Below are 26,674 nucleotides of genomic sequence, written 5' to 3' on the forward strand. Positions count from 1 at the left end.
GTCGAGTGTTCAGAAACTGCTCTGTCTGCATGCATTTCCTGTGTGATCCTTTCAAGGACAAAAATAAAATGCACTGCACTTACCAAGATGCATTTCCACTAAGAAAGTGGATCAGAGCCCAGCAAAGAACAATCCACATGAACAAGCTTTCTGTCATTGTGAGGAACCAGGCCAACAGTAATTAACGTTTTGCTATTAGGTTTGTGTACGATACAAAGGCTCACATGAAAAATCCTAGAGATCGACCTCCAAGAGGCCGGCGTGCTTTATGCTATCTTCAATTAACACTAATAAATGTTGGCTCTGGGTTTGAATACGATAGAAATCCTCCTGTGTCATCCTCATGTCTCTCAAGAACAGGTGAAATTCACTGTTAGCAAACTAAAGCAACAGCAGTCATTATCAACTCAGTTAATTTCAGAAAGGTATTTCTTGCTTAAATAAATACCATTGAATGTTACATTCAACCATGTTGTGAAATGGTTAATAACTCTTTGTTCAGTCATGTAAAAGCTCCCTGTTCCCTTTACTTAACAGGACAGAGTCAACCACAGAGTTGGGGAACAGAATGTGATCTTGATGGACCTTAAAATAAAAGTATTTTTTTGATAAATTGGCTAGGTATTCCAAAATAGTGCCACGTGGAATGTGATGGTATTATTGTATAAGCTTATTCGTACAAGACAACAACAAGAGATCCTCTTCCATGCTAACATTTCTATTATTTAGAGGCTGCAGTGGTAGGTAAACATATATCCTAATTTTTGGTGGTGCAGAAGGAAAGGTGTAGTCATTTAGGCCTGCATGATGTAAAGTATATCAGAGAGAAAAGTGCAGACGCCATCACAACTTGTGTCCTGGTATGCCCTTTATTTTCTCAAAAGAAAATACCTTTTAATGCTTCTAAATCCAGCTGCTAATTCTACTGTAGAGCCGTGGAATATGGTGCCATGTGCATCCCAACAAGCTCAGAATAAAGCATGCTAATTTTAGTGAGTGATGGCTCAGAGGGTCAAATCTTAGCAATAATATATAGAAGAGCACCCACTCACCACCACTTCTTCTCCCATATGGAAACCTATTTTAGATAAGGTTCTGTTGTGCAATTTAACACACAAAATGGAGTTCATAGTTTGAATTTGTGCAGAATTAGGGTTTGTTTTCATGGAGCGTAAATGTTTTTAATAAATATTTCAGGCGTAATATTGCTGGAGAGTGTTTCTGCCCTACACTTTTTGTTGGGAAGTTGCCTAGTGAGTGAAACGAAATAAAAATATTTGCTCTGGCATGCAAGAAAGTTCTCAAAGAGCTTAGGCAATATTTCATCTGCAGAAAATGTTGATTTAGACCTGCCCAAGTTCTGCTCTAACTTGTGAATTTGATTTTTGTAAAATACAATAAAGAAAAGCTGTTTGGTTATTCCTTGCTTCTCCTTCTGTGCTGAATTAGAAATCTTTTCTCAGATATGCTGCATGTTTCTGTGTTTTATTGCTTTGTTGTGCGTTGTTTTGCTGTTTGGTTTTTTTATTATTTATTTCAAGGCCAGTGTATGCTTACTTAGAAAAAAACAGTGGGAAAATAACCTAGGAATTTGAGCTGTGTGTTAGAAATCACCTATTAAACCAGTTTTAAGTTACTCAGTTAACATATCTAAGAAGTAGATTGGTGATTTCATTTTGCATCTTAGTTTGTGTGGGCACAGAAGAACCTGTACAGACACTTGTACTTTCTGTAGCCATGGTCTCGTGACTATAGAGGAAGGATCAGTAAAGGGAGGGGACCTAATAGATCAGAACCCCTGCATTTCCTTTCGAAAGATTAAGATTAGTTTATTCATCAATATGACATTATTCTTAATGTATTTGGCATGAAAAACTAGTATTTATAGGGTGAATTTTGTTTAGTTTCACATTAAAAAGGGCTGCTAGATCTCAGGGCACCAGTATTTGTCATGTGTTTGAGACACAATATAAAAGTTAGTTACATACTAAGTTACGCTGTGCTGAAGAGAGAGATTGGATATTATTCAGTGCATGGAGGTGAGGTGAGTGGATGTGGTCCCTGTTGCAAAATTTAAGGTACTTTGTCAGGGTAGGGAAGGGGACACATGGACAAAGGCTGAAAACGTCTGCCACGTAAAAGGGAAAGGAAAAGGTGAGATGAAGGAGGAAGATAGAGCCATTTCTAGTGTAACCTACCTCAGTGGAGACAGGTTAGTTCTGTTTTTTTCTTTTATTTCCACACTCGTGTCTTTAATAAGTGTTTGCATCCTGTTTGGTCCCCATGTGTTGCCTGATCTAGTCGAGAGGTGGCGTCCCTGGCGACAGGGAGGCTGGATTAAAATGATCTCTGAGGTCCCTTCCAGCCTAGGCCATTCTATGATTGTTCAGTTGAAGATCCTCACTCATTATAGAAATCATCAGCCTCTACCTTGTTCCCTTGCTCTCTTTGGATCAGGAACTTACATCAACAGAAGAATCTGTAGGGACAAAAGTGAGAACTGAAAGAGTTGCCAAGCACTGGAACAGGCTGCCCAGGAAAGTATCGCCAGCGTCACAAGAGTCGCCATCCCTGGAGGTGTTTAAAAGTTGTGTAGGTGAGGTGCTCAGTGGGGGCCTTGGCAATGTTAGGTTAACGGTTGGACACAATGACCTTAAAGGTCTTTTCCACCTTAAATGGTTCTGTGACTGTAGGAATATTTTAGACACAGTAGTAACATTTCTCCTTTGTTTGTGCACTGCTTGGGTCCTATAATTCATTTTCCTCAAGTTGTATCAGTGTACCCTGACTCAGAGACGGCAGCATGGATCTGATCAGTAGGAACTAAAAGAACCTTGTGAGTGCTGATGACATTCCTCTCAATGTCAAGCAGACCCAATGGCTGAAAAATCGTTTTTTTTGTTTCCATGCAAGAACTCAAGTTTTCTACCAGAAAGTTTAACCAGGTAGGGGTTAAAAAAAGATGATGTTACTGGATTACATCACAGCAAACTTGTGAAATTTAACTGATCCGTTTAGAAAAATGCTTCAAATTACCAGTGATGAAATGTGCTGTCACAGAACTGAATATATTTTTTCCAAATCACTGATTGAAGAAACAAGTTTTCAGTGCTGAAACCACTACACAATGTTTAGTGCATAACACTGAAAAAGGAGAATTGGAAGCTGTAGTGACAGGTAAAAATCAGTACTCAGTCCATTTCAGTTGTTACAGTTGCACTGATTATGACCTAAAAGCTGCTTTCTCTACAGGAAACTATTTACCTAATTATTTTTAAGTAGATAATATTTTAGTTTTGTTTGCATTATTTGCTGCCTTATTAATTAAGTCCATGCGTCTACCTGTCCTGTGTATTAATTTCTGAGTAAATTCTGCTAATTAAGGAACATAAGTCAAGGTTTTTCTGGTTAATAGCTAAAAATCGGTACAAGCAGCATGCTGCATCCATTCCAAGTATGCATTAAGGAGTTTTATTAGCAGCCTTAAGGGCTCTGTTGCCAGGTCCTAGATGAACTTTGAAGGTACCGTTTACATACAGAAGCAAGTTCTGAGAGATCTGGTTTTCATCCTTAATTTTCTCAATCAAGTCAATGAAAGGAAAACAAAAACATGCCTGAAGCTAAAACAATCTGAAGGAAAACTTCGAAGCATCTTGTTGAAAGCTCGAGCTGCCACAGCGTTGCTTGAGTGCAGCCCAGCATTAGCTACCATCTGTAGGAAGCCCACGGTGTGACTGTAGTTGTGTGTCCAGTCTTGCCTAGAGCCATCACCCTGAAACTCCCAAAATGCTGCCAGCAGTTTCCTGTTGTTGACATCAGGGAGAGACTCAGCCTGTATCAGCTCTTGACCGGTGCCGACCGTCCCTGCAGCTCTTCATCCAGCGTCTTTTAGAGCAGCTCTGCTCAGGGTCATGCTTATACCAGCGGTCCCCCCAGTTTGCTTCTGCTTTGGGACTTGGAACAACTGTTCTGACAGAGGTGACAGGGCAGGGTCAGCCATGAGAAAACTTTCTTAGACCATCTCTTGTACGTATGAAGTCACAGGAGGGTTTTAATACCTTCTGTAGCCTGCCCTTCTAGTTGACTTTGACTGTGCTTGTGATGCATTATTCTGGGAAAGTAAGAGTCAAGAACTTGTAGTCTTGCTTCTTGCAAGTGGGAGGGAAATGATCACAGAGTCATAGAATGGTTTGGGTTGGAAGGGACCTTAAAAATCACCTAATTCCAACCCCCTGCCATGGGCAGGGACACCTCCCACTACACCAGGCTGCTCGAAGCACCTTCCAGCCTGGCCTTGAACACTTCCAGGGATGAGGTGTCCACAGCTCATTGAGCAACCTGTTCCAGTGACTCACTACCCTCACGGGAAAGAACTTCTTCCTAATGTCTAATCTAAATCTCCCCTGCTTTAGTTTAAAACCATTTCCCCTCATCCTGTTGCTACACACCCTTGCAAGCGGTGCCTCCCCAGCTTTCCTGTAGCCCCTTCAGGTACTGGAAGGCCACTCTAAGGTCTCCCTGAAGCCTTCTCTTCTCTCTCCAACCCCAGCTCTCAGCCTGTCTTCATAGGAGAGATGCTCCAGCCCTTAGATGCTGAAATAGGAACTGAAGCCTCTTTGACACACATTTCTGGTAATGCTGATGCCACTGCTTGCTGTTGTCCTGTTGATCTTTCTTGTTGTTGCTGTTATACAGACTGTTAGTTTGTCATCTCTTCAACAGCTGACATACTGTTTCACTGTTTAATCATTCTGCCACTGTCCTTGCAGACCTCAATGTTTCCATAAGGCAGCAACTGTCAAATATTAGCTAGGATTTAGTTATTTACTTTAGTTCTTTACATAAAGACTTACAGCTAAGATATGCTTTCCATCTCTCCTGAAAGATACATTTACTTTCAAGGAAGAATGGATTAAAATGTGTTCTTTTTACTTAAAAACCATTTGCTCCCTCCTTTTCTATGAGTGCTGACCTAGCAATGTAGGTTGGTCCTTTAAAAAAATGAGGAACGGGGAGGAGGAGTGTCTATTTTTCTTACTAAAACATGTGAGGTGACAAGAGTCTTCTGCTAAATGATCATTCTAGGCACTTAATGAGAAGGTTCAATCTTCTATTATAAGGTCTTTTCCAACCTTAATGATTCTATGATAGAAGGTACTCTGGTGAGGGGGCTGGACTAGATGATCTTTTGAGGTCCCTTCCAGCCCCTAACATTTTGTGGTTCTGTGATTTTATTTCAAATGCCCTTTGCAAATGCAGAATTTAAGAGAGGTGAAGATTCTGTAGCTAAAGTAGTTAGAGCATTGTCCCTGGAGTTTCTGCTCATGCTGTGGCTGCTTTAAAACACAAGGTAACATTGACATATTATACTTGTCCCTTCAGATTTTAAAGTCTATTTGTTAATGTTATGAAGATCAAAGTTCTTTATGCTACTTTAAATGTATGTCCATCGATTGTAACTATGCTACGGGGTCTAAGACTGAAAAGATGTTCAGAATTTCCTATTTATATAAAAGAGAAAGAGAACAATTATTTTTATTAGATAGAAATCTGCAAAAAAATTTATTGACAGAATTTTTTTGTATGCCAGCTGAAAAGGCACCAACTTGCTGTCATTCTTTTTAAAAACCGAATTCAGATCAGGTGGCTTTTCTCCTTGATGAGAAAAGCTTGTCCGCCAGACCTTTGGCACCGTTTGCTTTGTGCTATGACTGTATTATACTTCAGGGAGGATGTTTTGAACCATTCAGTACATTGTGGCAACAGTACAATCGCAGCCTCTCAAGGAGCACTTGGTGATTTGCTTGGCAAGGCAGCACTCCATAAATGATTGCCTCAGCAGATTTCGAAGTAAAATTATTTAAAAGGTTATCTACTGCAACTCAATTTAGATGCAGGAGGACATTTTCCCTTTGTTACAATTTTATTGCTATATCAGTTTAATTTTTTATTATTCAGGACTAGGTTTATCGGCTTGTATGTCTTAAGCTCGTAGGACTGAACATTGTAAAATCAATATTTCTGCTAATTAAGGTGTTTTGGGGGAGTGGATAATCAAACAGCATGGTGAATCATTAAAAACTCACATGCTAATATTGACTAACATTACCGGCACAAAGAAACTTAATCTCTGTGCCAGGGACTTTTTTCCTTCTTATATTTTTACAGCAGAAGCAAAACACATTCAGTAAAAATTGATGTTCTCAGCTTTTAACAGTGTAGAGATGGTCCTTTATGGATATAAAAGCAAATGCAGTGTGTTAAAATTCTAGTCACTCATACACAGCATTTTCTTTCCCATCATTTAACTTGGCAGTAAATGGTGTCTGACCTCAAGGGGTCTTTCTGTGTTTTAAAGTAGATGGAAAGCTCCTGCCTCTTATGAAAATAATGAATAATTTCTAATTTATTGCAAATTATTGCCAGTGTCTTCTTACCCTCCAGAAGATGATTTCTTCTTGTCTAGCATTGACTAATGTTTGATTTTGATTTTGTTCTATTTGTTTACGTTAGCTGAGGCCTACTAGTACGTGCTTCTGGTCTTCTCAGTGGGTATTGCTGAACAGACCTGGAAGTGATAATGCGCTGTAACATCAGGAAATAGCTTCTCTTCCCCCAGTCCCCTTACCGTGACAGTGGTGGTGGCAGGTAGGACACTGGATGCTGTTGAATACCATCATTTTATTCTATGCATTCGACTGCTCTTGCCATAGAAACCCACACTCAGGAATGTAGGTTCTGCTGTCAGATCCAGAGTGACCTGACTTTGTTTTCTTCCTGGACTGGAAGATCCGCTCAAGATCCTTTCTGTAAGAGTGATACCTCGCTGGCAGGATTACTTCCGGGCTTCACAGTGTGCAGGGGCTGCACCTTTTTTGAAGGGAAACAGGGTAAGACAAAGACTGGAAATACATTCATTCACTTTTGAGGTATAAAAACATAAAAGAGAAAACTCATTAATCTAACAAGAGCCAAGCCAAACATTGCATCTGCTCAGACTGTTTTGCTGTGTGCTTTTTTTGACTAGACCGTGACTGAAGGAGTTGTTCTGTAGTTCTTCAGGAATGACAGGAAACTTGGCATCGCTGTAGAACCAAGCCATCGGGGTGTAGTTGGGTGGTGGGAATGGGAGACCTAAGGAGAAATTATGTCAAATATCATCTGAGCCACAGAAAATGATAAATGTGTTATCATTGTGTTTCCTGAGAAAGTTTCTCTCGTAAAATGGTTAATTCCTTATTATTGCCTAATCAGAAGTGCAAAGGAAAGGCATATCCTTATAAAAGCACAGTATTTATCATTCTGGTTTCTAAAATTAACTTCATCAGTTTGCATGGGAAATTTTGTTACGCTTGCTATTAACTCAGGCAGGCTGTAGCAATTAGGGCAAGTTTTTGTCCCTCTCTTACAATATCCATTAACAATTTAACATTCTCTCTGTGACTGAAAACAAAAAAAGAAAAAAAATTGTTGTCCCTTAACATCAACTGGCACAAAGTAACACAGTGAAACATAAGCTTTTGTGGTGAGTGCTTCCAATTTATACGTGTTAGAGGGTTTGTACTTAGGCTAGAGAGAAGAGGGGTGGGTATTTGCCACCCCATGGGACAGGCTACAGTGTGACTTTGCAGGAAGGAAGTGACCTCAGTTTCCAAATGTCACGTTGCGTGGCTTTTGCCCAGCGTTCAGCAGAAGGTAGTTTTAACTGGAAGTGGGGCAAGTAATGAAAGGCAGGTGATGAGGTACCCTGAGGTACCTCGTCACTGCATGGGGAGGAACACCTGGGGGTTAGTGGTGACTCTGAATACACCTGCCCTAATTTTGTGGTAGCTTGCTGGTCTATCCTGTCTGAACTTCAGAAAGACAATTTGTGGACATGTGAATGTAGGAAATCTGCTCTTCTGTGTTTCTGGGTCTCATAGTTCGATTATCATGGTTTTCTCCTTACTTAAAAAGGTCATCTGTAAGCTTAGCCTGTAGTTGAAACATTTACAACTTCCCTCTCCCAAACTGATCCTCTGGTGGCTAAGCAGAGAGACCTGCACTGAAGCTGTTCCCTTTACTCCAGAGTAGCAATTAATTCGGTTTTCTCCTGTAGGTAGTTGCCCAGTATCCCTAGGAACTTGTGAGAACTTAATGTCTTCACTCAGTTCTGTGAGTGAGTTGGCAGCTTTGGAAGTCACTACCAGCACAACTGCAGACAGTGTAACCATAAAAGCCTATTAGGCTTAGAAAAAATGGTTTAAATGTCACTTGAAATAATTTTCCTACAACTAATTAGGCAGTTAAAGAATGAGTTTATGGAAGGGTGAATATACATGCTCAAAGATAAAAATTGGACAATTTTAACTTATTAGTTAAATTTGATTTGCATGCTTGCATTTTAGAGAAATTCCTAATTGGCTAACTCTACTTCTTTATATTTTCTCCTTGCTGGTATATTTTAATGTAACTGTTGATTGGATTATGAGCTTACAACAAAGTGAGAAATATTAGTCTCTAAATGCTGATTTGTACAGAAGATTCAATGAAAACAATTTGTAAGATATTTTAATTCTTTTTAAGAAACATAATTCTTGCTTTAATTTAATTTAATTTAATTTAAATGTTTTAATTCTTTTTAAGAAACGTAATTCTTGCTAAGTTGAGAGCTTTTTCTTTTACTTGTGAGCAGTACATATTATTGTACCTCACATAGATTTGCTGTAGGCAGTGTTGGTATGCCTGGAAAATGTGTCAAACTGCTTTCAGAAATAGCAAAAATTGTCAATTAACCTTGGAATTGTACAGCAAATTAGCAAATGAAGTATCTCAAGGATAATACATTTTCTGTTGGTCTCCTTTTTTAGTGAAAGTGCATAGAGAGCTCCAGTGTTTAGGACTGAGAAGTATTGGCACATAATTAACTCTTTAATTTACCCTGGGGATTTTATCAACCTCTTTTAAATCTGCCTAAGTGATTGGTGTGAAGAACATCAGGTCAGGTGGGCAGAAGAGGCTGGAGAAGCTGGCCATCTGTTTCTCTTTCTGGACAGATGCTGTCAGTGGGGAGCCTCCAACCTGAGGGAACCATAGGAACGAGCTCCTCGCGTGGTCCAGATGCTCTGTGGCTGTAAGTTAGTGCGGTTTAGGAAGTTGCTCTTTCACAAATAGTTACCTGTCCTATAAGCAGTGTATCAACAGGGGAAAACGTCAGAAACTATGTTAGTGAACAGTTAGTCTGTTAGTGAATAGTTAGTCTACCACCAATCTTCCCTGTCTGTGCAAGTTAAGGCAGGTATTCTCTTTTTTTGACTCTTAATTTTGATCTGGAACAACAATGAAAGCTTGTGGTGTATCCACAGTTGTCACGGTTTTTTTAGTATCTGGTTAAATCCCCTTTGACTGAAGCTGGGTTAAAACTCAGCTCTGGTGAATCAGCACCAAGCCCATTTAAAAAATAATATAAAATCAAAACTAATTTATACTGATTGCTCACAATGTGAATTTTGAAACAGTAGCTATCTTCAAAAAATCTCTTTGTCTTTGGGGATAATTGCCGTTCTCTAAAAGAAACAAATAGAGATACAGTGTGATTTGTTTAGTAGCAGCTGGCCACTGCACCAGGAGCCACTGAATGGGTTCAGAAAATACCGCCTCATGGGATTAGAGTACGAATAGTTCTGCATATGCTCCAACTCTGATTCTGTTGAAGTGCTGGCAACGTGAGAAGAATCGACATTTACCAGTATGACGAAGGACAAAAGCACTTGGATGTGTTTAGGAGGAAGTCGGATTCCATAGATTCAGTTGCATGGGCAAAATGGCCAAATCTTGCCACAAAAAGCGTCTGTCTTGTGCGGGTCAGGCTGCCTTCCTCATGGAGTGCTCTCGTGGTAGCAGGTGGTAACTAAAGAACACAAGAAAATAAACAAATCTCTTGCGTTGCTGACACTTAAGTTGTGTCCCTCCACACCACAGTTGGATGCAGGCCAGGCAGGCCTGTAACAGTGTTAAGATGGATGTGGTTGTCCTGGAAGGCAAAACCATCAGGTGATCCCGTATCATCTCCCTGATGCTTCTGTGGCTGCCTTCACAAGAGCCTCCCAGGATACAAGACCAAACACACCTCAGCAGTAAGGCGGTGCAGGATCCTTTCCTTTGCCTGTGAGCCTCCACACTCTGGAGTTCACCGCGCAAAGTCACGCTATATTTATTCCAGTGGTCCTTTCTGATACAACAGACTATCTGAACCAGCATGTGGTAACCAGACACAGCTGGGCACTTCCCTTAATAATGGTAGGAGCGGTCAGTCAGATCGCCTTTTCTTCCTTGAATTGGTTTCTACAGTCAGATCGGTTGCAGGTGTCAAGGTGTTCTCTCTGCCTGTTCAGAAAGGTCAGTTTTTAGTCCTGTTTTCTCTGCTCCTGACCACAGGGATGTTAGCTGGCTGAGAACTTCTGGTTCCTGGTATCTGGATATTTGTACACAAAGGGAGGAATCTTTCCATGAGGAACTTAGCACTTGAAAGCTCTCCCAAGAGAAAAATATTTCTGCGGAAAATAAAAATAGAGTGACCTATTTTCACTGGTTGTACGGTTTTACAAGGTCTGAGCAAAATGATCAGCCATCAAGCTTGAGAGTTCAGAAGTGCAAAGTGCACATTTCTATGGTAGAATGCAATGCCACGGCATGCTGGGGAGGCTGGCAGGTAGATGGGTTCAAACGGGAACAGGGATCGGACAAATTATCCATGTCTGTTAAAATGGTGATATGCTTTGTAGCTACATGGCCTTGAAGTTGCCAAAACGTTGTGGTCACTGGAAGGAGGCGTTCCAGCAGAAGGATGCGTGCACATGTGGCATATTCGTGTTCTCATTCCCTGAGGAATCGCTGGTGGCCGGTGGGGGGTCAACAGACTGGAAAAGACGGATCCTTGAATTGATCTGGTACCACAGTGCTTACGTTTTCTCTTACTCCATTCTCTTCTCTTTGAAATGCTTTGGGGTTTGTGACGCTTTGTCATCTGACACATGGGATCACTTAAGAAGAAGTGATGATGAGAGGAAGGAAGTGTTTCCCCTGACCACCTCCATTCCAGAAAGGAGGCATTAATTTTTAATATCTCAACATTCACAGTAATGCTCGTAACTTCATTAGGGGATGGAGGAAACATTTTTCTTGCATTCTTCTGTGTCTTTAAAAGCTACTTATAATTAAAAGGAGGAGATTTCCACATGTAAAAAAAAACCAGCTTTCTTCAAGTGAGCATGATGGTTTTGCACATAATAAGTTTGAAAAAAATATTTGAGCTGATATTTTAATTAGTGGACAAAGTCAATCTAAGTATTAGCCTATCAGGCAATGGAGACCTGAAGCTGAAATTCTCCTTAAGGGAAACTAGACTGCTTTAGTTTACTCTAGTAGAAGTGACGTGGAAAAAATATGAATACATACAACTGGACACTTAGAGTGCACTGCTGAATTTAATTAAGAGTCCTTAAGGTGGACAGAATCAATTACACTATCTTGAAATTTTTGTATTATTATACAAGGACTTTTAGAAATTCCTAACAAAATGAGTACCACAGTGAAGCCAGACCTTTTCTTGGAGGCTGATATCGTAAAGAGCACTGATACGTTACCTGAGCCTGAAAGGGGCCTCCAAAAGTCTCTGGTGCAACTCCCTGCTCAGAGCTGGTCAAGGTGAAGCAGGTTTAGCTACAAAGCAACGTGCAGATAAACTACTGATAATTGGAATTCTAACTTCAGTTTAAGTCAGTTCACCTGTATATGGAGTAGAATTCTTAGATTCCTTAGTTTTTCAGTATGTCAGGTTTTGCAAAATGGTTTCAAATTGTTGCCATTTTATCAATCGAGAGAACTGTGTTGTGCGAGAAACGGATGGGTTTCTACAGTCTCCTTGTCCTTACCTGTGAGGGCGTGTGGGCAGTTCAATTGAAAGAAAATGGGAATATTCATAAAATACTCCAGAAATTTATTTTTAAGCAATAATATCTATTCCATAGTAGTTTCTCTGTGGCAGGAAATATTATCATCTGCATTGGTTGTAAGATCTTGTCTATGATTACTTTTTAGGAAATATTTTTCAACTAATCACATCCCTTCTAGTATCCCCTTGATGGCCATGGCTTATGGGACTTTAGTCATCAAATAAGGATCATCTCGTCATGCCTGGGATTGGAAATCTAGCATACAGAGCTAACTGGATTTGGGAACCAGAGCAGAGATTTGTTTCAGAGCTAGTATGACAGCGCAGCTACATCGTGTGGTTTTGTTTATTCGGTTGTGCCTGTGTAGTGTTGAGCAAGAGCAAAATATTGCATTGGTTAAGCAGAAAGTGGTTAAACACCGTACTTAGGCTAGCGTGTTTTTTAAGTGGAATTTTCTGGAATGTCTTTTGAAGTGCCACAATGCCATCTACTGGCTCACTTTTCTTTTCTTTTTTTTTTTGTCCCCAAAGTGGGGTTTTCTTTTGTACACAGGCTTATATGTAAGGCTTATACGGTATTTTTAAACAGCAAAATAAAAAAGCTGGCATAAAATAAGCAAGATATTTTTTTGGATGCATATGTACGTTAAAGGACATAAAACATTACGTATGTATTATAGAATCGCTTCTAATCCCTTCCCAATTAATCTTGCACTCCCTTTGTTAACAGAAACTCTGAGATGATTAGTATTGAAAGATAATGGAGAAATCTGCTCTCCATTTATGTTCCTCATAGTTAGCTTTTAGGCAAGTAGCTTCACTGTTTTCTGTTTATAGACAGTCAATTTCCCTTTTTGTTTCAATGTTTTTGTGCAGATAAATGGAAAGAAAATTAAGAAATAGGTAAGCTCTCAAGCCATAAAAAGTGGAAAGTGTTCTATTAGAAATTATTTCTGACAGGATTCTTACTATATCAAATTCCTAGATTTGATATATTCCACTCAATTGGCTCTTTTTTTTTTTTCCCCAACATGTTTAAAAAGTCTTTTTAAGATTCATCAACAACCTTCCAAGGACCAAAATTCCATCGGCTTTCTAACAACTGTTAAGGAGGGGCATATATTAGAAGATATTACTGTCAGTGTGAGGCTGCTCATACCATAAATCAGCAGTGGGCAGTTTCAAGAAGTTTTGACTGGTTCTTGGTTTTAATCAGTATGACTAACATTATCTACAGGAATAACTCTCTGTCTTCCACTTGCTGCCAAAAGAAATGAGTGGACAAATACAAAAATAATCTCCTGAAAAAAACAAACAGGAAGTGTAGGTACAGGTAAACACCGTTATTTGCAGTTTCACTGCCTGCTTTGTATTGAAGATATCTGGAGAGTTTCCCTATTAATTGGTTGTTTTGTTTGTCTTCAGAAAATACTCTTCAGCTTTGATTTGTTTTTCTCCTGCACTTTCAGTTTTGCCTAAGAGGAATTGTTCATAATCCTGCCTTTCTTCAGGCTGGTTAGGAGAAAGAGAAACGTCAGTAATGCCTTGTAACACTTCAGATTGGTTTTTTTTAAATACACTTGTAACTCCAGTACAGCTCCAGAGTTATTATTCAAAACAGCTAGAAGAAATTTCCAGCTGTTTCCTAAATGGCCTGTAACGAAAGTAAATACAAACATCTGTGCCCTTCCTGGCCTTTCGCCCTCTATCTCGGTGACATTCAGAAGGTCAAGTGGATCTGGCAAGCCCGGTTTTTATCTTGCAGCAGCTGAGCCTTGCCGACAGCTGCGGAGCGTTTGCACGTCCACCTTGGTGCTGGTGGAAGAGCCCCGAGTGGTTTCGGCCAGCTCGTGTGGAAGGGCAGGGGTCGGGGCGCTCAAGTCAGCGCTCGGTGGTGGCAGTGGGTTGTCACAGCGGGGCTGGCGTGCCGCACGCTGGGAGCAGTCCAGCTGAAATCATTGCACTTGGCACCCGTGTTGGGTTTTGTCACATAAACGGTCCGTGTCAGAGAGGCTGCACCGGAGAGGGGGTCTTGTTAGTGGCTCAGGCTTCCCAGTCCTTGCCAAAAAAGCGACCCACGAGACATGGGGTAGCTCTGCCGAAGGGGAAGCCTCTCTGTGGTGCTCCCTTTGCTGTGCCCTTTGGGTTTGTCTGAGGAGTGCTCTCTTCTGTCCTGGGCAGAGGAACAGAGGTTGCTCGCTGACTATATTTGGAATAAGTGCTAACCTCTCGCTCCTAATGGTTATCTGTGCTATCTGGAAGTACCAGGGCAAGCCTCTGTTTACTGTTACAGTACATTGGCCAAACCAGAAGAGGAAAGATTATTTTATAACATGTCTTCTGTTACAATCTTTTCTTTTTTCCCTTCTGTGAACTGTCCTGTGCTATTGCAAAGAAAGAAAAACTAATTAAGCCAGTTGCTGAAAGTGTTTTGCCACCCACACTACTGAAAAGAACTCTTTGTACAGGATTGTCTCTTACCAGCTACACTAAACCCAGTAATTTATCTTTGCCAAAAAAAAAGAAAAAAGTGTTTCTGTAGTTTATCCCAATTAAATAAGTTAATGTAATAATAAGTTAATGTAAGCTATACCCTGTATCCACACAAACACAGATATCTCCTCCTCAAAAGCTGGAGGGTCTGCAAATAATTATTTTCTCCCTCCTTAATTCTTCTTTGTGTTTGTAAAAAGGGCCAGGCTGAGGAGCACTGGGGAATTAACTCATTTGTGTGTGGAACTGGAGGAAAGGCTTAAGAGAGCTGGGTCTGTTTAGCCTGGAGAAGAGGAGGCTGAGGGGGGATCTCATCGATGCCTATAAATATCTAAAGGGTGAGTGTCAGGAAGATGGGACCAGACTCTTCTCAGTGGTGTCCAGGGACAGGGCAAAGGGCAGTGGTCACAAACTGGAAAACAGGAGGTTCACGCTAAACATAAGGAAGAACTTTTTCCCTCTGAGGGTGCCAGAGCCCTGGCACAGGCTGCCCAGAGAGGTTCTGGAGTCTCCTTCTCTGGAGACTTTCAAACCCTGCCTGGACGTGTTCCTGTGTGACCTACTGTAGAGGATCCTGCTCTGGCAGGGGGGCTGGACTAGATGATCTCCAAAGGTCCCTTCCAACCCCGAACATTCCGTGATCCTGTGAGCTCGAGCTCACCAGCTGGAGAGCAGTTTGATGGCGGGACACTGGCTTAAACTGGGGCAGGTTTGAGCGTGAGGAGTTGGATTCAGCTCGGTGGTGCGGTGCGGCCTCGGCGCTGAGAGGCGGGAGTAGCGATTCCTGCCCCGGGGGAGAGGCTGTAAGAAGACAGAAGTTTGCCCATCTTCACCTGGAGTATATTCAGGTGGGACAGACTGGTTTACTGTGATTGCAGTTACGGGTCTGCAGAGACTGCTTAATGAACTAGATCAAGAGTTGAGTTTTTTGACTGGGATGTTGGCTTAGAGCTGAACCAAAGAATTGATCTCAGGATATCTGTGTTACGATGGACGTCGAGTGACAACTCTCAGTCACAAACCTTGATTGAAATTCAACAAATCCATCCTCAAGTCCAAAAATACCCATGTTCTTTCTTCTCGTCTGCCCCCTTCTTAGGTCTTTGAAGAGGCAATGCTTTTTTCCAGCTGAAATTCCATGTGCTGATGCCTTTGATTCCAAAGAGCTAAAGGGACAGCCTAAGGGTGTGAGGACAAGGATATTGTGTGTTTTGTACGGCTTTCACTGGAGCTTTTCAAAAAGAGGCTAAAAAAGAAAAAAGCTCTTTGAAGCTTGGGTCACTTTCAGGTGTGGGATTTGGAAGTACTGTACCGAGAATGACAGCTGAGCAAGAAAAAAGAAATACATGGATATCCTCCATCAGACAAAGTCAGATAAATGAGGAAATTATTTTTGCAATTCTGTCATGAACAGATAACTGTAGTTTAGTAATCTGTTAGAATATTGCCAAAAAAAGGGATACCTTGTTAATATAGAAAAATAAAAACTTATTCCTTCCCTTATACATTTACATTTTATTTAAACACTGCGATAGAGACTTGACATTGTACACAGATGGGGTGCTCCTTTCTGGATGAAGATACAGATTGAATCAAAAACATCCGCTACAAAAATTATCTTTGGAAATACAAAGTATTTTCTAAAGATAAATTCAGTTAGTTATATCTGCTCCTTCAAATTTAATTTTGTAATTTGCATGTGTGCAGAGTAAAACTCAGCCCATAATCGTGTCTGAGGTGTGTGTGAGGTAACACCAGGGTGGAGGAAGAGACATATTAGAACCTTAAACTATATTGTTCTTCATATAAAATTAAGTTTAATCCTTGATTTTGGCCTTCTTGAAGGACTGGGGAAAAAAAGGAGTTTCTGTGTGTCCCATGTCTTGGAAAAGTGTGTATGTTACAGGATTGACTTTTTTTTTTTTTTTCTCTTAAATGCTGAGAGGCTGTGGTACTTTAAAATGCTATTAAAGCACGTGGCAGTTTTAAAAAATGCCATGTTACCTGGTGCCATCTTATAACCAGCACTACAGATCCCTATAAGGACAGTCTGGAGTCTTGAAGCAGACCTGTTGCCACCAAATAATTCAACTGTGGCTAACATCTATTCATGCAAAGATCCATCAGCTCACTGTCTTTCGCCTCTGAAAATATACCCTCATTAGCAAGATAAAAATGTATTTTTTAAAAATATTATTGTGGCTCAAAGGCCATTGACAAAACAGAACATTTTAACTGCTGGGTTGAATAGTCACCTGAATTTTCCCCTTTTATGTTTGTTGCTTTGGGCAAAGTTCAGAATAAATAAAAACACAAATCCAAGTTTATTTAGTTAAATGCTGTATTGCCTTACCAGATGTACAGTAGTTACTGTTAATTCCTTTGTTTAAGCAGGTAATCTAAGATCTGAGCTCTGAGAGCAATGACAGCTGTCTGTACTTACGCTCCCTGTCTAGACTCTCTGTAAGATATTGGGCAGGATCCTGCGAGGAGCCGTGTCCCCTCAGCAGCCCCTGGAGAGTCCTCAAGCATGATACGTGCCCTGTATTTGTTCACGGAGTCATCACTGCAGGTGGAGGTGCAGTCACATGCTTTGGCACTGCAGATACCACACAGACTTCTTATTTGTAAAAATCAAAGTGGAAGCGTAGCGAACGCGTGTGAGCGACTGCCGCGCCACGTGTGATGCTACAGGTATGAGCTGTGAAGACAAGCCCGCGCAGGCCCCGCCGGGGTCAGAATAGCTCCTGGTTTCAGAGGCAGCAGGTGACCAAGGTTTCCCGCGCTGCCGAACCGAACGCATTTTCTAGAGCGATCTGCATTGCCTTGTGCAACTGCACTGACAGCAGTTTCTTCATTGAAGAATCATCAACTTTGGCTGTTCTCGCGGCGCTGGGCTTGCACGCTCCTGAACTAGTTCTGATCGGGGTGAGCTCCGACACCTTCTGTGGCGTGGCTCTTGTACGTAGACTCTCCGATGCATTTTCCCAGAAGTAGAATCATAGAATCATAGAATGGCCTAGGCTGGAAGGGACCTTAGAGATCATTTTTAATCCAGCCTCCCTGCCGCCAGGGACGCCACCTCTCCAGCCAGCCAGTCTTGCTTTTCAGTCCTTAGTACCTTGGTACCTCCTCTCTCAAGATGTCTGAGATCCTGAAGTTCAGCCTTTCCTAATGCCCGTACTTGGATGCCTTACACTTACTTTGTGTATCTGTCACTTAAAAATATGGTGAAAATAAAGCACGCAAGCTTTTAAAGGCTTTAGACAATAGTCATTTAGACAGGCAAATCTTAGTTAAAAACACAGAAAGTCCATGTGCTGTTTGCTGTCTCTGGAACTTTAAGTTCCAGTGGTTTGGGACAAAGTCAGAAATGTTGCAGAAATTTTCTGGAGCTAGGAGGGAGGATAAATGGAGAAGGGGATATACTGTATTAAAAAAAAAAGGGGGGAGGGGGGAACAAGTGGATAAGTAATTTCTGAAAGACAATTAACTTACAAATTTGCCGTATACCTCCTTGGGGAACTGTTCTGCAGCTCTCCCCAGCAGCCATGTTCCCCAGTTAACATGAGGAATCAGACCAAAGCTGATTTTTTTCAGTACTCTGCAGTTCTAGCGTCTGACTTCAAAGAAAAACATTGTAAAAAGGGGTCTTTAAATTATGACTGTTGTAGAGTGGCAGCTCATTTTACTTCTGTGATAGTTCTCGGTATGAAAGCCCATTAATGCTACAAAATTACTTTCTCACACTTTTCAGTAAGCATATTTATTATTTGTTTATACTTGTCCTTCAGGACTACATTTTCTTTGTTGTTTTATTCTACAAGTCTCTCACAATTACTGAACCTAGAGGACAATGAAGAGTGAAATATTTACCTTCTATAATGACAATTTAGTCTTTGTATGTATTGTGGAGTTAGTTTATGTGCGATACACAAACATTACAGTATGTTCCTGGACGTGGTGCAGAATGTGTGTTTTGTGACAGTGGCTGTTGTATTATGCTCCTGACAAAAGTAAGGCAGGCACTCCCGCTGGCTTTGATGAATTCTGCTTATGTAGTTACTACAAAACATAGGGTCCTCTGTGAATGGTTTGGGCATTTACATACCAAATGTCTCAGCATTACTAGAGTACCTGTTATACCACACTCAGCACAATGTTATCCAGGTCTTTGTCTCTGTATTTTCAAGTACTAATGTTTTCTATTCCTTTCCTTGCCACACTCAGCATCTTAACTTTGTGATTTTTTTCTTCTCCTCTTCTGCATGTTCTGTTGAGATCAGCCTATATTAAGTTTCTCCCCTTTACCCACACGGGACCGACTCTTTAGAAGACCTGCTGCTTCTGTGTCTAGCTTTCCACAGAGTTTGAGCTGCTCTGTGGAGGTAGAAGTTTTACATGTAAATGAGAGAGAAAAGACACTGACATCCAATAGCAGATAACAAGTAGGAACTGAGGAAAGGCAGGAGCCTGGAGATTGCCGGGAGGCTGAAAGCACACAAAAATCACACCGGGGCAGAGCGCTACCTCTGCACATCTACTTCTTCCTCGGAAGAAATCTGTCGTATGAAACCTTCACCTGTCTGGTAAAGCCCAAAATCGGTCCCTGCTCACTTTTCCTGTGACCCGCTCCCTGTCTGACACCTCTGCCAGGTCACGGCTGGGGCAGCGGAGGGATGCTGCCTCCCCGCCGTGCCGACTGCTGTCGGGCCTCGCGTGCTTTTGAGATGCCATTTTCCTTGTCACGCTCCTTTTTCCTGTAGGCCAAGAGCCTGGCAGGAAAGCAGAGAAGTCAAAGTGTGACTTTGTGGAAGGACCACATGATCTTGGCTTTCCAGTGTTTTTCTTTCTCCGTTGAGAACCCTTACGTGTGATTTCAAGCTGTATCAAGCATGTAGTTATTTGGAGCAAAGGCCATGTCTGACATGCTCATGTTGTCTGTAAGGACAGCTGTCTATTCAGAAAAAGAAACAAAAAAAAAACCTCAAAACCTCTCTTAAATGAGATATAATCAGCAATTAAAAAGAAGAATCCTTTGCTACTACGGACGATTGTATACAAATACATGAGTGTATATGCTTAAGGTATTTCATGTGTTAATCATTGCTGGATTAAGTATGATTCTCTGCTCTTCTCACTGAAGAGTATCTCTTCAGGGAGACCCACAGAATAAATTTGTCAGAGCTTTAAATTGATATGTCATCCTTCTTCTGACAGGCTGAATAAAGGTGTACCAAGATACAGTGCATGTGGTTCTAACAAAATGACATAATTTATCATTAGTCATAGAAATAACTTTCAGATAAATTCTCACGTATTAGCTGGTTTACTTTACGTCACTTCACACCTTCCTATTTAGTGAAAGGTAGACAAAAGGTAGCTATAAATTAATTTTTCCTGCTTTTTCAGAGGCTTCAGGTAGCAGTGGCTGTTGATATTTTGGCACCAAGGAACAAAGAAAACAGTATTTGCAAAACACAGGCAGAAGTAAAATATACAATAGTTCTAACTTCTCAGCTCAGTGCTTTCCTTCACTTCGTTTCGCATTCCTGTGTAGACAAATGGAATTACTGAAAATAAGGGAAATGTCACCCTATGCAGTCTTTCCGTATTGATTCCAGCTCTGAAGAACTGGAAAAATTTATGTATTTAAGGAGCCAAATGCAGTTTTTCAACATTCTTTCCTAAGCAAAAATAAATAAATCTGCTGCTACAGCATTTAATACCAATACAAAGATTTAGCTAAGAACTGAAGTTATTGGTGAGGGTTTTTTATTCTATTTGAGCTTTTGTTAACTACTGAGTACAGCATTGGTCTGTTTATTATTGCAGTACAAGATCATTTAAAAAGTTGCTGTCCATATTCATTTAAAAAAAACCATTACGCTGGCTTCAGTTAATATAAAAATATTTCTGATAAAGTGTGCTGTGCATAGCATATCTGACTTTCAGCGGGGGGAAAAAGATAATGCTGCTTAAAAACAGTAACCACTTCACATTGGCAATAGGATTGCAAATTGGTCGGCATCATGCAGCAGGAAAGGTATTAGGTAAACAACTTAACAATACTGTTGCCAGCACTTAAAAGTAATCATTATTCTTCTACATTTCTGTTCTTGTCAGCCTTCACTCAATGCACGTTTTTATAATCATAGCGCAAGAAAATAGGAATGGGCAACTTCTTCATATGGTGCTAGAGGCCAAGATTAGCAGCAGTATATGCAATGCGACTGCGGTGTCATTAGTGATTTTTTTTCTTCCTAGTTAAGATTCAGCAGTGTGCCGCTGAGATACACCTGTCAACATTTCAGGTGCAACAGGACAAGCCAATTTGATTTAAAATACATATATATGCGCGTGTGTGTGTATGGTTTAGAAATATTGATGAACAAGGCTTTTTCCTTTTTCTCTGTAATAAAGAATCACGAAAATGCATCTATTTATGTGTGTGAGCCCTGGCTGTAATAAGTTAACCATTTCTTCTCTGCAAGAAAATTTGCAACAGAAGAAAGAAGATAGCTATGTGTATATAGAGAATGGCTTGCTACTATAATTTTATGTATTTGCATTACAAATAGAGTGAGACATAGAAGGGACAGAGAAGAGAAATTACTTGTATATTGACTTAGCTTAGAAAGCAATGGTAAAAGTACCGTCGTGAGGGTCTGTAGTCATGTTGTATTGACTTATATAAGAATATACCCTGATTTTAATTAGGAAGATGATACTTCTGTGTACTGGGGATCTCAGTAAAGGTACATCGCCAGCTGCGCAAGGTGCTAAGCGTCCTTCGAGGCCTGACACCTAATCTGTTGCCTTTCCTTTTCGTGTGTCCATCCTGCTAAGAGATATTAGGAGCCAGGTTCCTCATCGTTTTGACTTTGCATTTGTTTGCTGAAGCTGTGGACATCCTTCAGATCCCCCCACGTGGGTTACATTTTGGCTGTACATTGTCATTTCCTCAGGTCTGCCGCCTCACTACTTACCCAGGTAATTTTAGGGCATTCACTGAAATTTGGCAGGGCCGCCTCCCCCACACAAGTGGCTCGTAGTTTGGAGATTGTCAGGTTTGGCAGGAAGATAATGATAAGTGAGAAAAAGTATCACAGTGACAGTGAGAAAAAGCATCTTCATTAAGGCTCAGCAGGATTTGTTACAGCTCACAGGTTATTCATCACACAATCACAGTTCTGTAAAGTACATGGGGAAAAGAGGTGTGTGGCCACGTTTGTACCACAGAGCCGGTACAATGAAGGAGGGACAGACATTTTGAGTATATACAGAGCTGTCACGGAAAGATGCCGTTACACTTTTCAGAGCAGAACTGTGCCCTCTGAAATGGCCGAGGCAAAGCAAAAAGATTTTTTTAAATCCAGTCACCTCATTTTCAGCCCTGCAGGAATAGGAGCAGTCATTTCTACCTCAGCTCTGAGCTGCAAAGTAAAACCTTGCCATGGACAAAAACCTCAGGGTGTGCCACATAGCTTCAGAAGCTGAAGAACTTCTAGTAGTATTTTTCAAGGAGTGGCAATGGGTCTGCAGGACCCACTCCACTGGCCGTGTGAGATAGGAAGGCAAGCCCTTAGGAGTCAGGTTAACCCCAGGTCACCACTACCCCACTGCAGTTGTATCTCTCAGGGGGCATGGAAGCTGCACCTGACCTGCTTCTCCAGCCACAGGTGTCCCCAAGAGTCAGGTGTGGCCTGAGAGGACAGAGTTCAGAGCTGGCAATTTGACTGGATCTGATGAATTTTTAAGGTTGTAGCACGTTCTTCTACTGTCTTCAAGACATGGGGGTTTCTTGTTGATATTTAATTCTGCTGCTTTAATTCTTCTTACTCACTTCTACTATTTATTCCGTATTGCACCTCCCCATACGCATTTCTCATCTTCTGTTATCTGGGTAAAACCTCATCTACTTGCTTTTTTCTGCAACAGCGGTGAAAGATTCCATGAGGTGGCTTCTCGCTGTGACTGCTGCTGCCAGCCACAAGCAAGGAGAAATGCTGTTTCCATATGGACACAGAAACACTCAGTAACAAGAGAACGGTTGGGTTACAGGACGCACCAGTTCTTGCTGTTCAATAATTTCTTTTTCCCCACTTGTTGTCTCACATCTGCTGATGAATCCCATTCTGAAACCTTGAGCCTTCTGGACGTGGATGGAAGGCAAGATTTAAGTTTTTCAAATTCACAGGGCAAAGCTGACTGTATAGACTTGTCCTAAATCTTTGACCAAGGACAAACTGTCGTGGTTTGAGGGTTGGACTTGTCAGACTTTTTTTAAAGTGCACGGTTTTGCAGACAGGATTTAAGCATCGAATAATTCAGTTAGATCTGAAAAGCAACCTTTATATTTCTCTTGCCTGTCTTCTCCTGATGACAAAGTGGTTCTTCATTGTGCGTTCTTTCCTGCAGAATTTAATTGCTATGAATTACCTCACAGAGGTAAATAAAATTCCAGATGACAAAGTTGCTGAACAAATGGCAGAGAGCCTTTTTCCACAAAAGCTTCCTGTGATTAATGAAAATGCCCTGACACTGACCTATGCACTGGCTTCCAGCCACCCACCAGAGGAGTAAATGGCGTGCAGTGTAAAAGCTGCAAGCACACATGATGAAAAAAGAGCACAGCAGATAGCTACTTAAGACTTTATTTTGGAAGAACGCTCCACGGCGATGCTCGCTGTGTAAGCGCTTTCTCTCGACTTAGGTGAGGACGCTGTAAGGACGCTGTTTGGCTTCGGAGGGTTAACGAATGTCTGTGTATAAATACCAACGCAGTCCTTCTGCTGAGGCAGTGGATGTTTATGGATGTGAATTTTTCAGCAGCTATAAAGGGAAGGTCTGTTTGTTTTGCCTGAAGCGCATGGGAAAGGCTTGATCATAACATTAGAAATTCAAAGCCAGTGGGTTAAAAAAAAAAACGTGAAGTTTCAAAGTTCAGCTTAAAAATGTTGTGGCAAAATTTCTGGAAGGGAGGCAGCGGAGCAGGCAAGTTGCAGCAGCCCGGCAAAGGCAGGCAGCTCAGCACTGGGGGCTGCGCGCTTGCTGCAACGCCCGCGGGACACCAAGGACATCGCACATCGAGGATTTTCCTCCGTTGGAGTCGAGCGGTGCAGCAGCAGATAGGTAATATCACCTGCTGGCACGGGGACAGCAAACAACAGCTCGTACCTTACGCCTACAAATCCATCTGGCCCCGGCTGGGTACGATCGACTCAGAAGTCACGTACTCAGCCTCGTCTATCTCCCCAGCTGGTGGAGAAAAAAAAAATGCAATTCAGGTTTCAGCATTTTTGTAATCCCTCTGAGCCTCCCATTAAAATTGCTGTACTGTGTGGGAAAGGATTAAAGATTCTTTGGGCTCCGAAACACAGTATACAGAAATTAAGTACTACAGCATGGTTTGTGGTAAGGCAGCAGCTAAAGTGTGTAGCCTGCCCCGTAACCCAGAGCAGCGAGCTCTCTTTGGTAAGTTAACGCTTGTCGACGGCTTGAAATTTCTGATGGTAACACATGCCACAGTTGCATCCAGCCTTTGTTCGAAGTACTCTGTGTGCAATATACTTCATAAGTAATTTCAAAATATTCAGAGTTGTTCATACACTGTTACTAACACAGTTCAGAGTGCCAAAGGAAGGGAGTAATTGCTGGCAAGGAGAACGTGCGTTCCTTTAAGAATGGCTCATAAATGCTCCCTTGTAATAAATATTTCAAGATTAAAATCAGTGTGTTACAAGTTCCAGATAAGGCTGCTTATCAAGATTAAATAGTTAATTTCCTAAAAGGCAATATTGTTTACATTTGATGGGAGTGTGAGCATGGATGAGAAATTTTTATTCAAGAGCCGCCAGGACTTTTTCCCCTCAAAAATGGTAAATGAAAAATGCCGCAAAATTTAGCTCCCTAATTTTTTACTACTTTGAGAGCCTGACTTGCGGTGCAGTATTCAATTCTACTAAATATATTGCACTTAGTGTAATTAAGCATCCTGCCTTTTTCTTCCTAATTCCATAATTAAACATACAAAACATAAGAACTTTTTTTTTTCTTTCTGAAGACGACACAGAGTTACTGTGTACCCAGGCCTTGGGGAGAAAGAAAGGGCAGAATAGATAGTAAAAACTAAGACTCCAAAATTCCTACTTTTAAAATAAATGTTGTCTTTTCCTGCTTACGTTACCTACTCACATGAAACTTCTTCCTTCTGCATCTCATCTGTCAAGCTTAGAGCTGTGTGTGACAACCACCGATGGCACCTCTGACCAGATTCATTGGTGTTACGATGCAGGCTAGAAAGGACTAAAGAGCAGGACTAAAGGATTCAAGGCATCAGTGTTGCACTTCTGTCATTTTTCATTTCCTCAGTGCGCTAGAAAGCACAAACATATGAGGTGTGAACATGATCTCTGAACGAGAGGTCAGTTCCAGTGTGTGTAGAATGTTACTGCAGAACTGGGTAACTCTTTTCACCATTTGTAAGGCAAATTAAACTAGGGTTCCAGAAGAACTGGAGAACAATACCACACCGTGTAATTTATATCTAGGTTCTCTACCCAAAAACCATAATAAGAAATATATGCTGCCTATATCCATATTTTTATTTTTCACTGTATCCATATTTTCATTTTTCTAAACATCTAGCCTGTTTACTTTTCCTTTGTGGTAACTTGTAATGTTAATTTTTAATATGAGCCTTTGAACAACATTCTTCAATGTCCTTATTTCAAGACTTCATATATGCCAATGTTTTATGCGTTGGTTATTTTTCTTAAGGTCTAGGCTGATAACAGTATTATTTACAAAAAAACGCTTATAGAAAGAAACCTGTCACTATCTCATGTGTTGCCAGATCTAGTCGAGAGGTGTCCCTGCACACGACAGGCAGGTTGGATTAAATGATTTCTAAGGTCCTTTCCAGCCTAGGCCATTCTAGGATTCTATGATTATGAAAAAGCTTAATATATGGGCTACCCAGTTCTTGGATTTTTTTAATCTCTGTTACAAAGCTGAAATTATAACCTGTTTACCTTCCAGTTTTGACTTTCTGATATTTTGGTTTGATTTCAGGTTACTATTGGCCAACTTTATTCCACACAGAAATTGGTTATTGAGAGTCCAGGAAACACATAGCTATGAGAACACTCTGATCCTGAAGCAACGCTGGACCATCCTCAGCATCCTACAGTGCCACATACAGATGCGTAAACTCACTGCACATGTCTGAGCTTTTCTGTTCAGCAGAAGAAATGTCTGAGAGACTCCGTTTTTTGGCAGCCAAAGTACTATTTTCTAATGGTTCACATGTTCTAAAAGATATTGCTGTGATTTATAATAGCATGTAAGGTACTCTGGAAATGTGTGCTTGTATGTTCCATGTGATGGAATAGCTCCTCCCCTACTTTGACAATAAAACTTCATTAAACCGCCCGTAGCCAGATACATTATTCTGCTGCTGACCTTGTCTCCCACTGAGCATGAAAGATTTGTTAGATTTAGTACCTCTCACCCAGTTACTAAATTCATATTGATCCTGTTTCCTTTAAAAATATGCAGCATCTAAATTAAACAGCTAAATACATAGCTCATTTTAAATATTAAAACCAGAGATGAAGCGAGTTTTCATCTCCTGGACTTTGATGCTTAGAAATATCTCAAGCAGCATTGTGTGGTTTCTTTAAAGAACATCCCTTGATATTTCAGGAAGTGGCATAAAAACTTTCCTAGTTCTTTCTTCAGTTTCCAAGAGTTAATAACCAGTCTCATCCTACTTTTAGCAATTAACAGAGGAGAATAGCAGAATGAAAGAGTTGCATCACCAAGGCTTGGGACCTTTAAAATAGATTTTTAACACCAAGTCCTAGGTTTGTTCAGGTGCAGCTGTTAGTAGAAAGCACCACGTCGCTTTATGCAGGGTTTCCCTTCTGCAAAAAACTCTCGAATTTTGCAGGAGAAATAGAACCTATCTCCAACAATAACTCAAGTGCTGTAAGTCATGACCTGGCAGCAAGCTTTGCCTAGCGAAAGTGGAACACTGAGCATCATACTGGCTATTATTAAATCTCTACAGTAATCAACACTTTTAAGATGATATTTAAAAAAAAAAAAAGGCAAGCATAAATTTTTATCAGGTTTTGTTCAAGTTACTGCTGTCCTTGGATTTGTTCTCTAGAAGAAGTTTGCAGAAGAATTAAGCAGTGCAATGCTTTTTTAATGGCACATGGAAAAAAGCTTCCTTTTTTT

At 40.9% G+C, this 26,674-nt stretch overlaps 1 protein-coding gene across 1 annotated transcript in view; it reads left to right on the forward strand.

Moving 5' to 3' along the window:
* Positions 1-25,564, forward strand: part of LYRM4 (LYR motif containing 4) — a gene marked incomplete at its 5' end in the record, with an annotated part of 65,082 nt that extends 39,518 nt beyond the window's left edge. Inside the window, one exon of the mRNA XM_009878872.1 lies at positions 25,502-25,564. Coding sequence (XP_009877174.1) covers positions 25,502-25,564 — 63 coding nt within the window. The remainder of the gene's footprint in view (positions 1-25,501) is intronic.
* Between the last annotated feature and the right edge of the window lie 1,110 nt (positions 25,565-26,674).

The sequence above is a fragment of the Apaloderma vittatum genome, unplaced genomic scaffold (genome assembly GCF_000703405.1).
Source record: "Apaloderma vittatum isolate BGI_N311 unplaced genomic scaffold, ASM70340v1 scaffold9231, whole genome shotgun sequence".
Lineage (NCBI taxonomy): Eukaryota > Metazoa > Chordata > Aves > Trogoniformes > Trogonidae > Apaloderma > Apaloderma vittatum.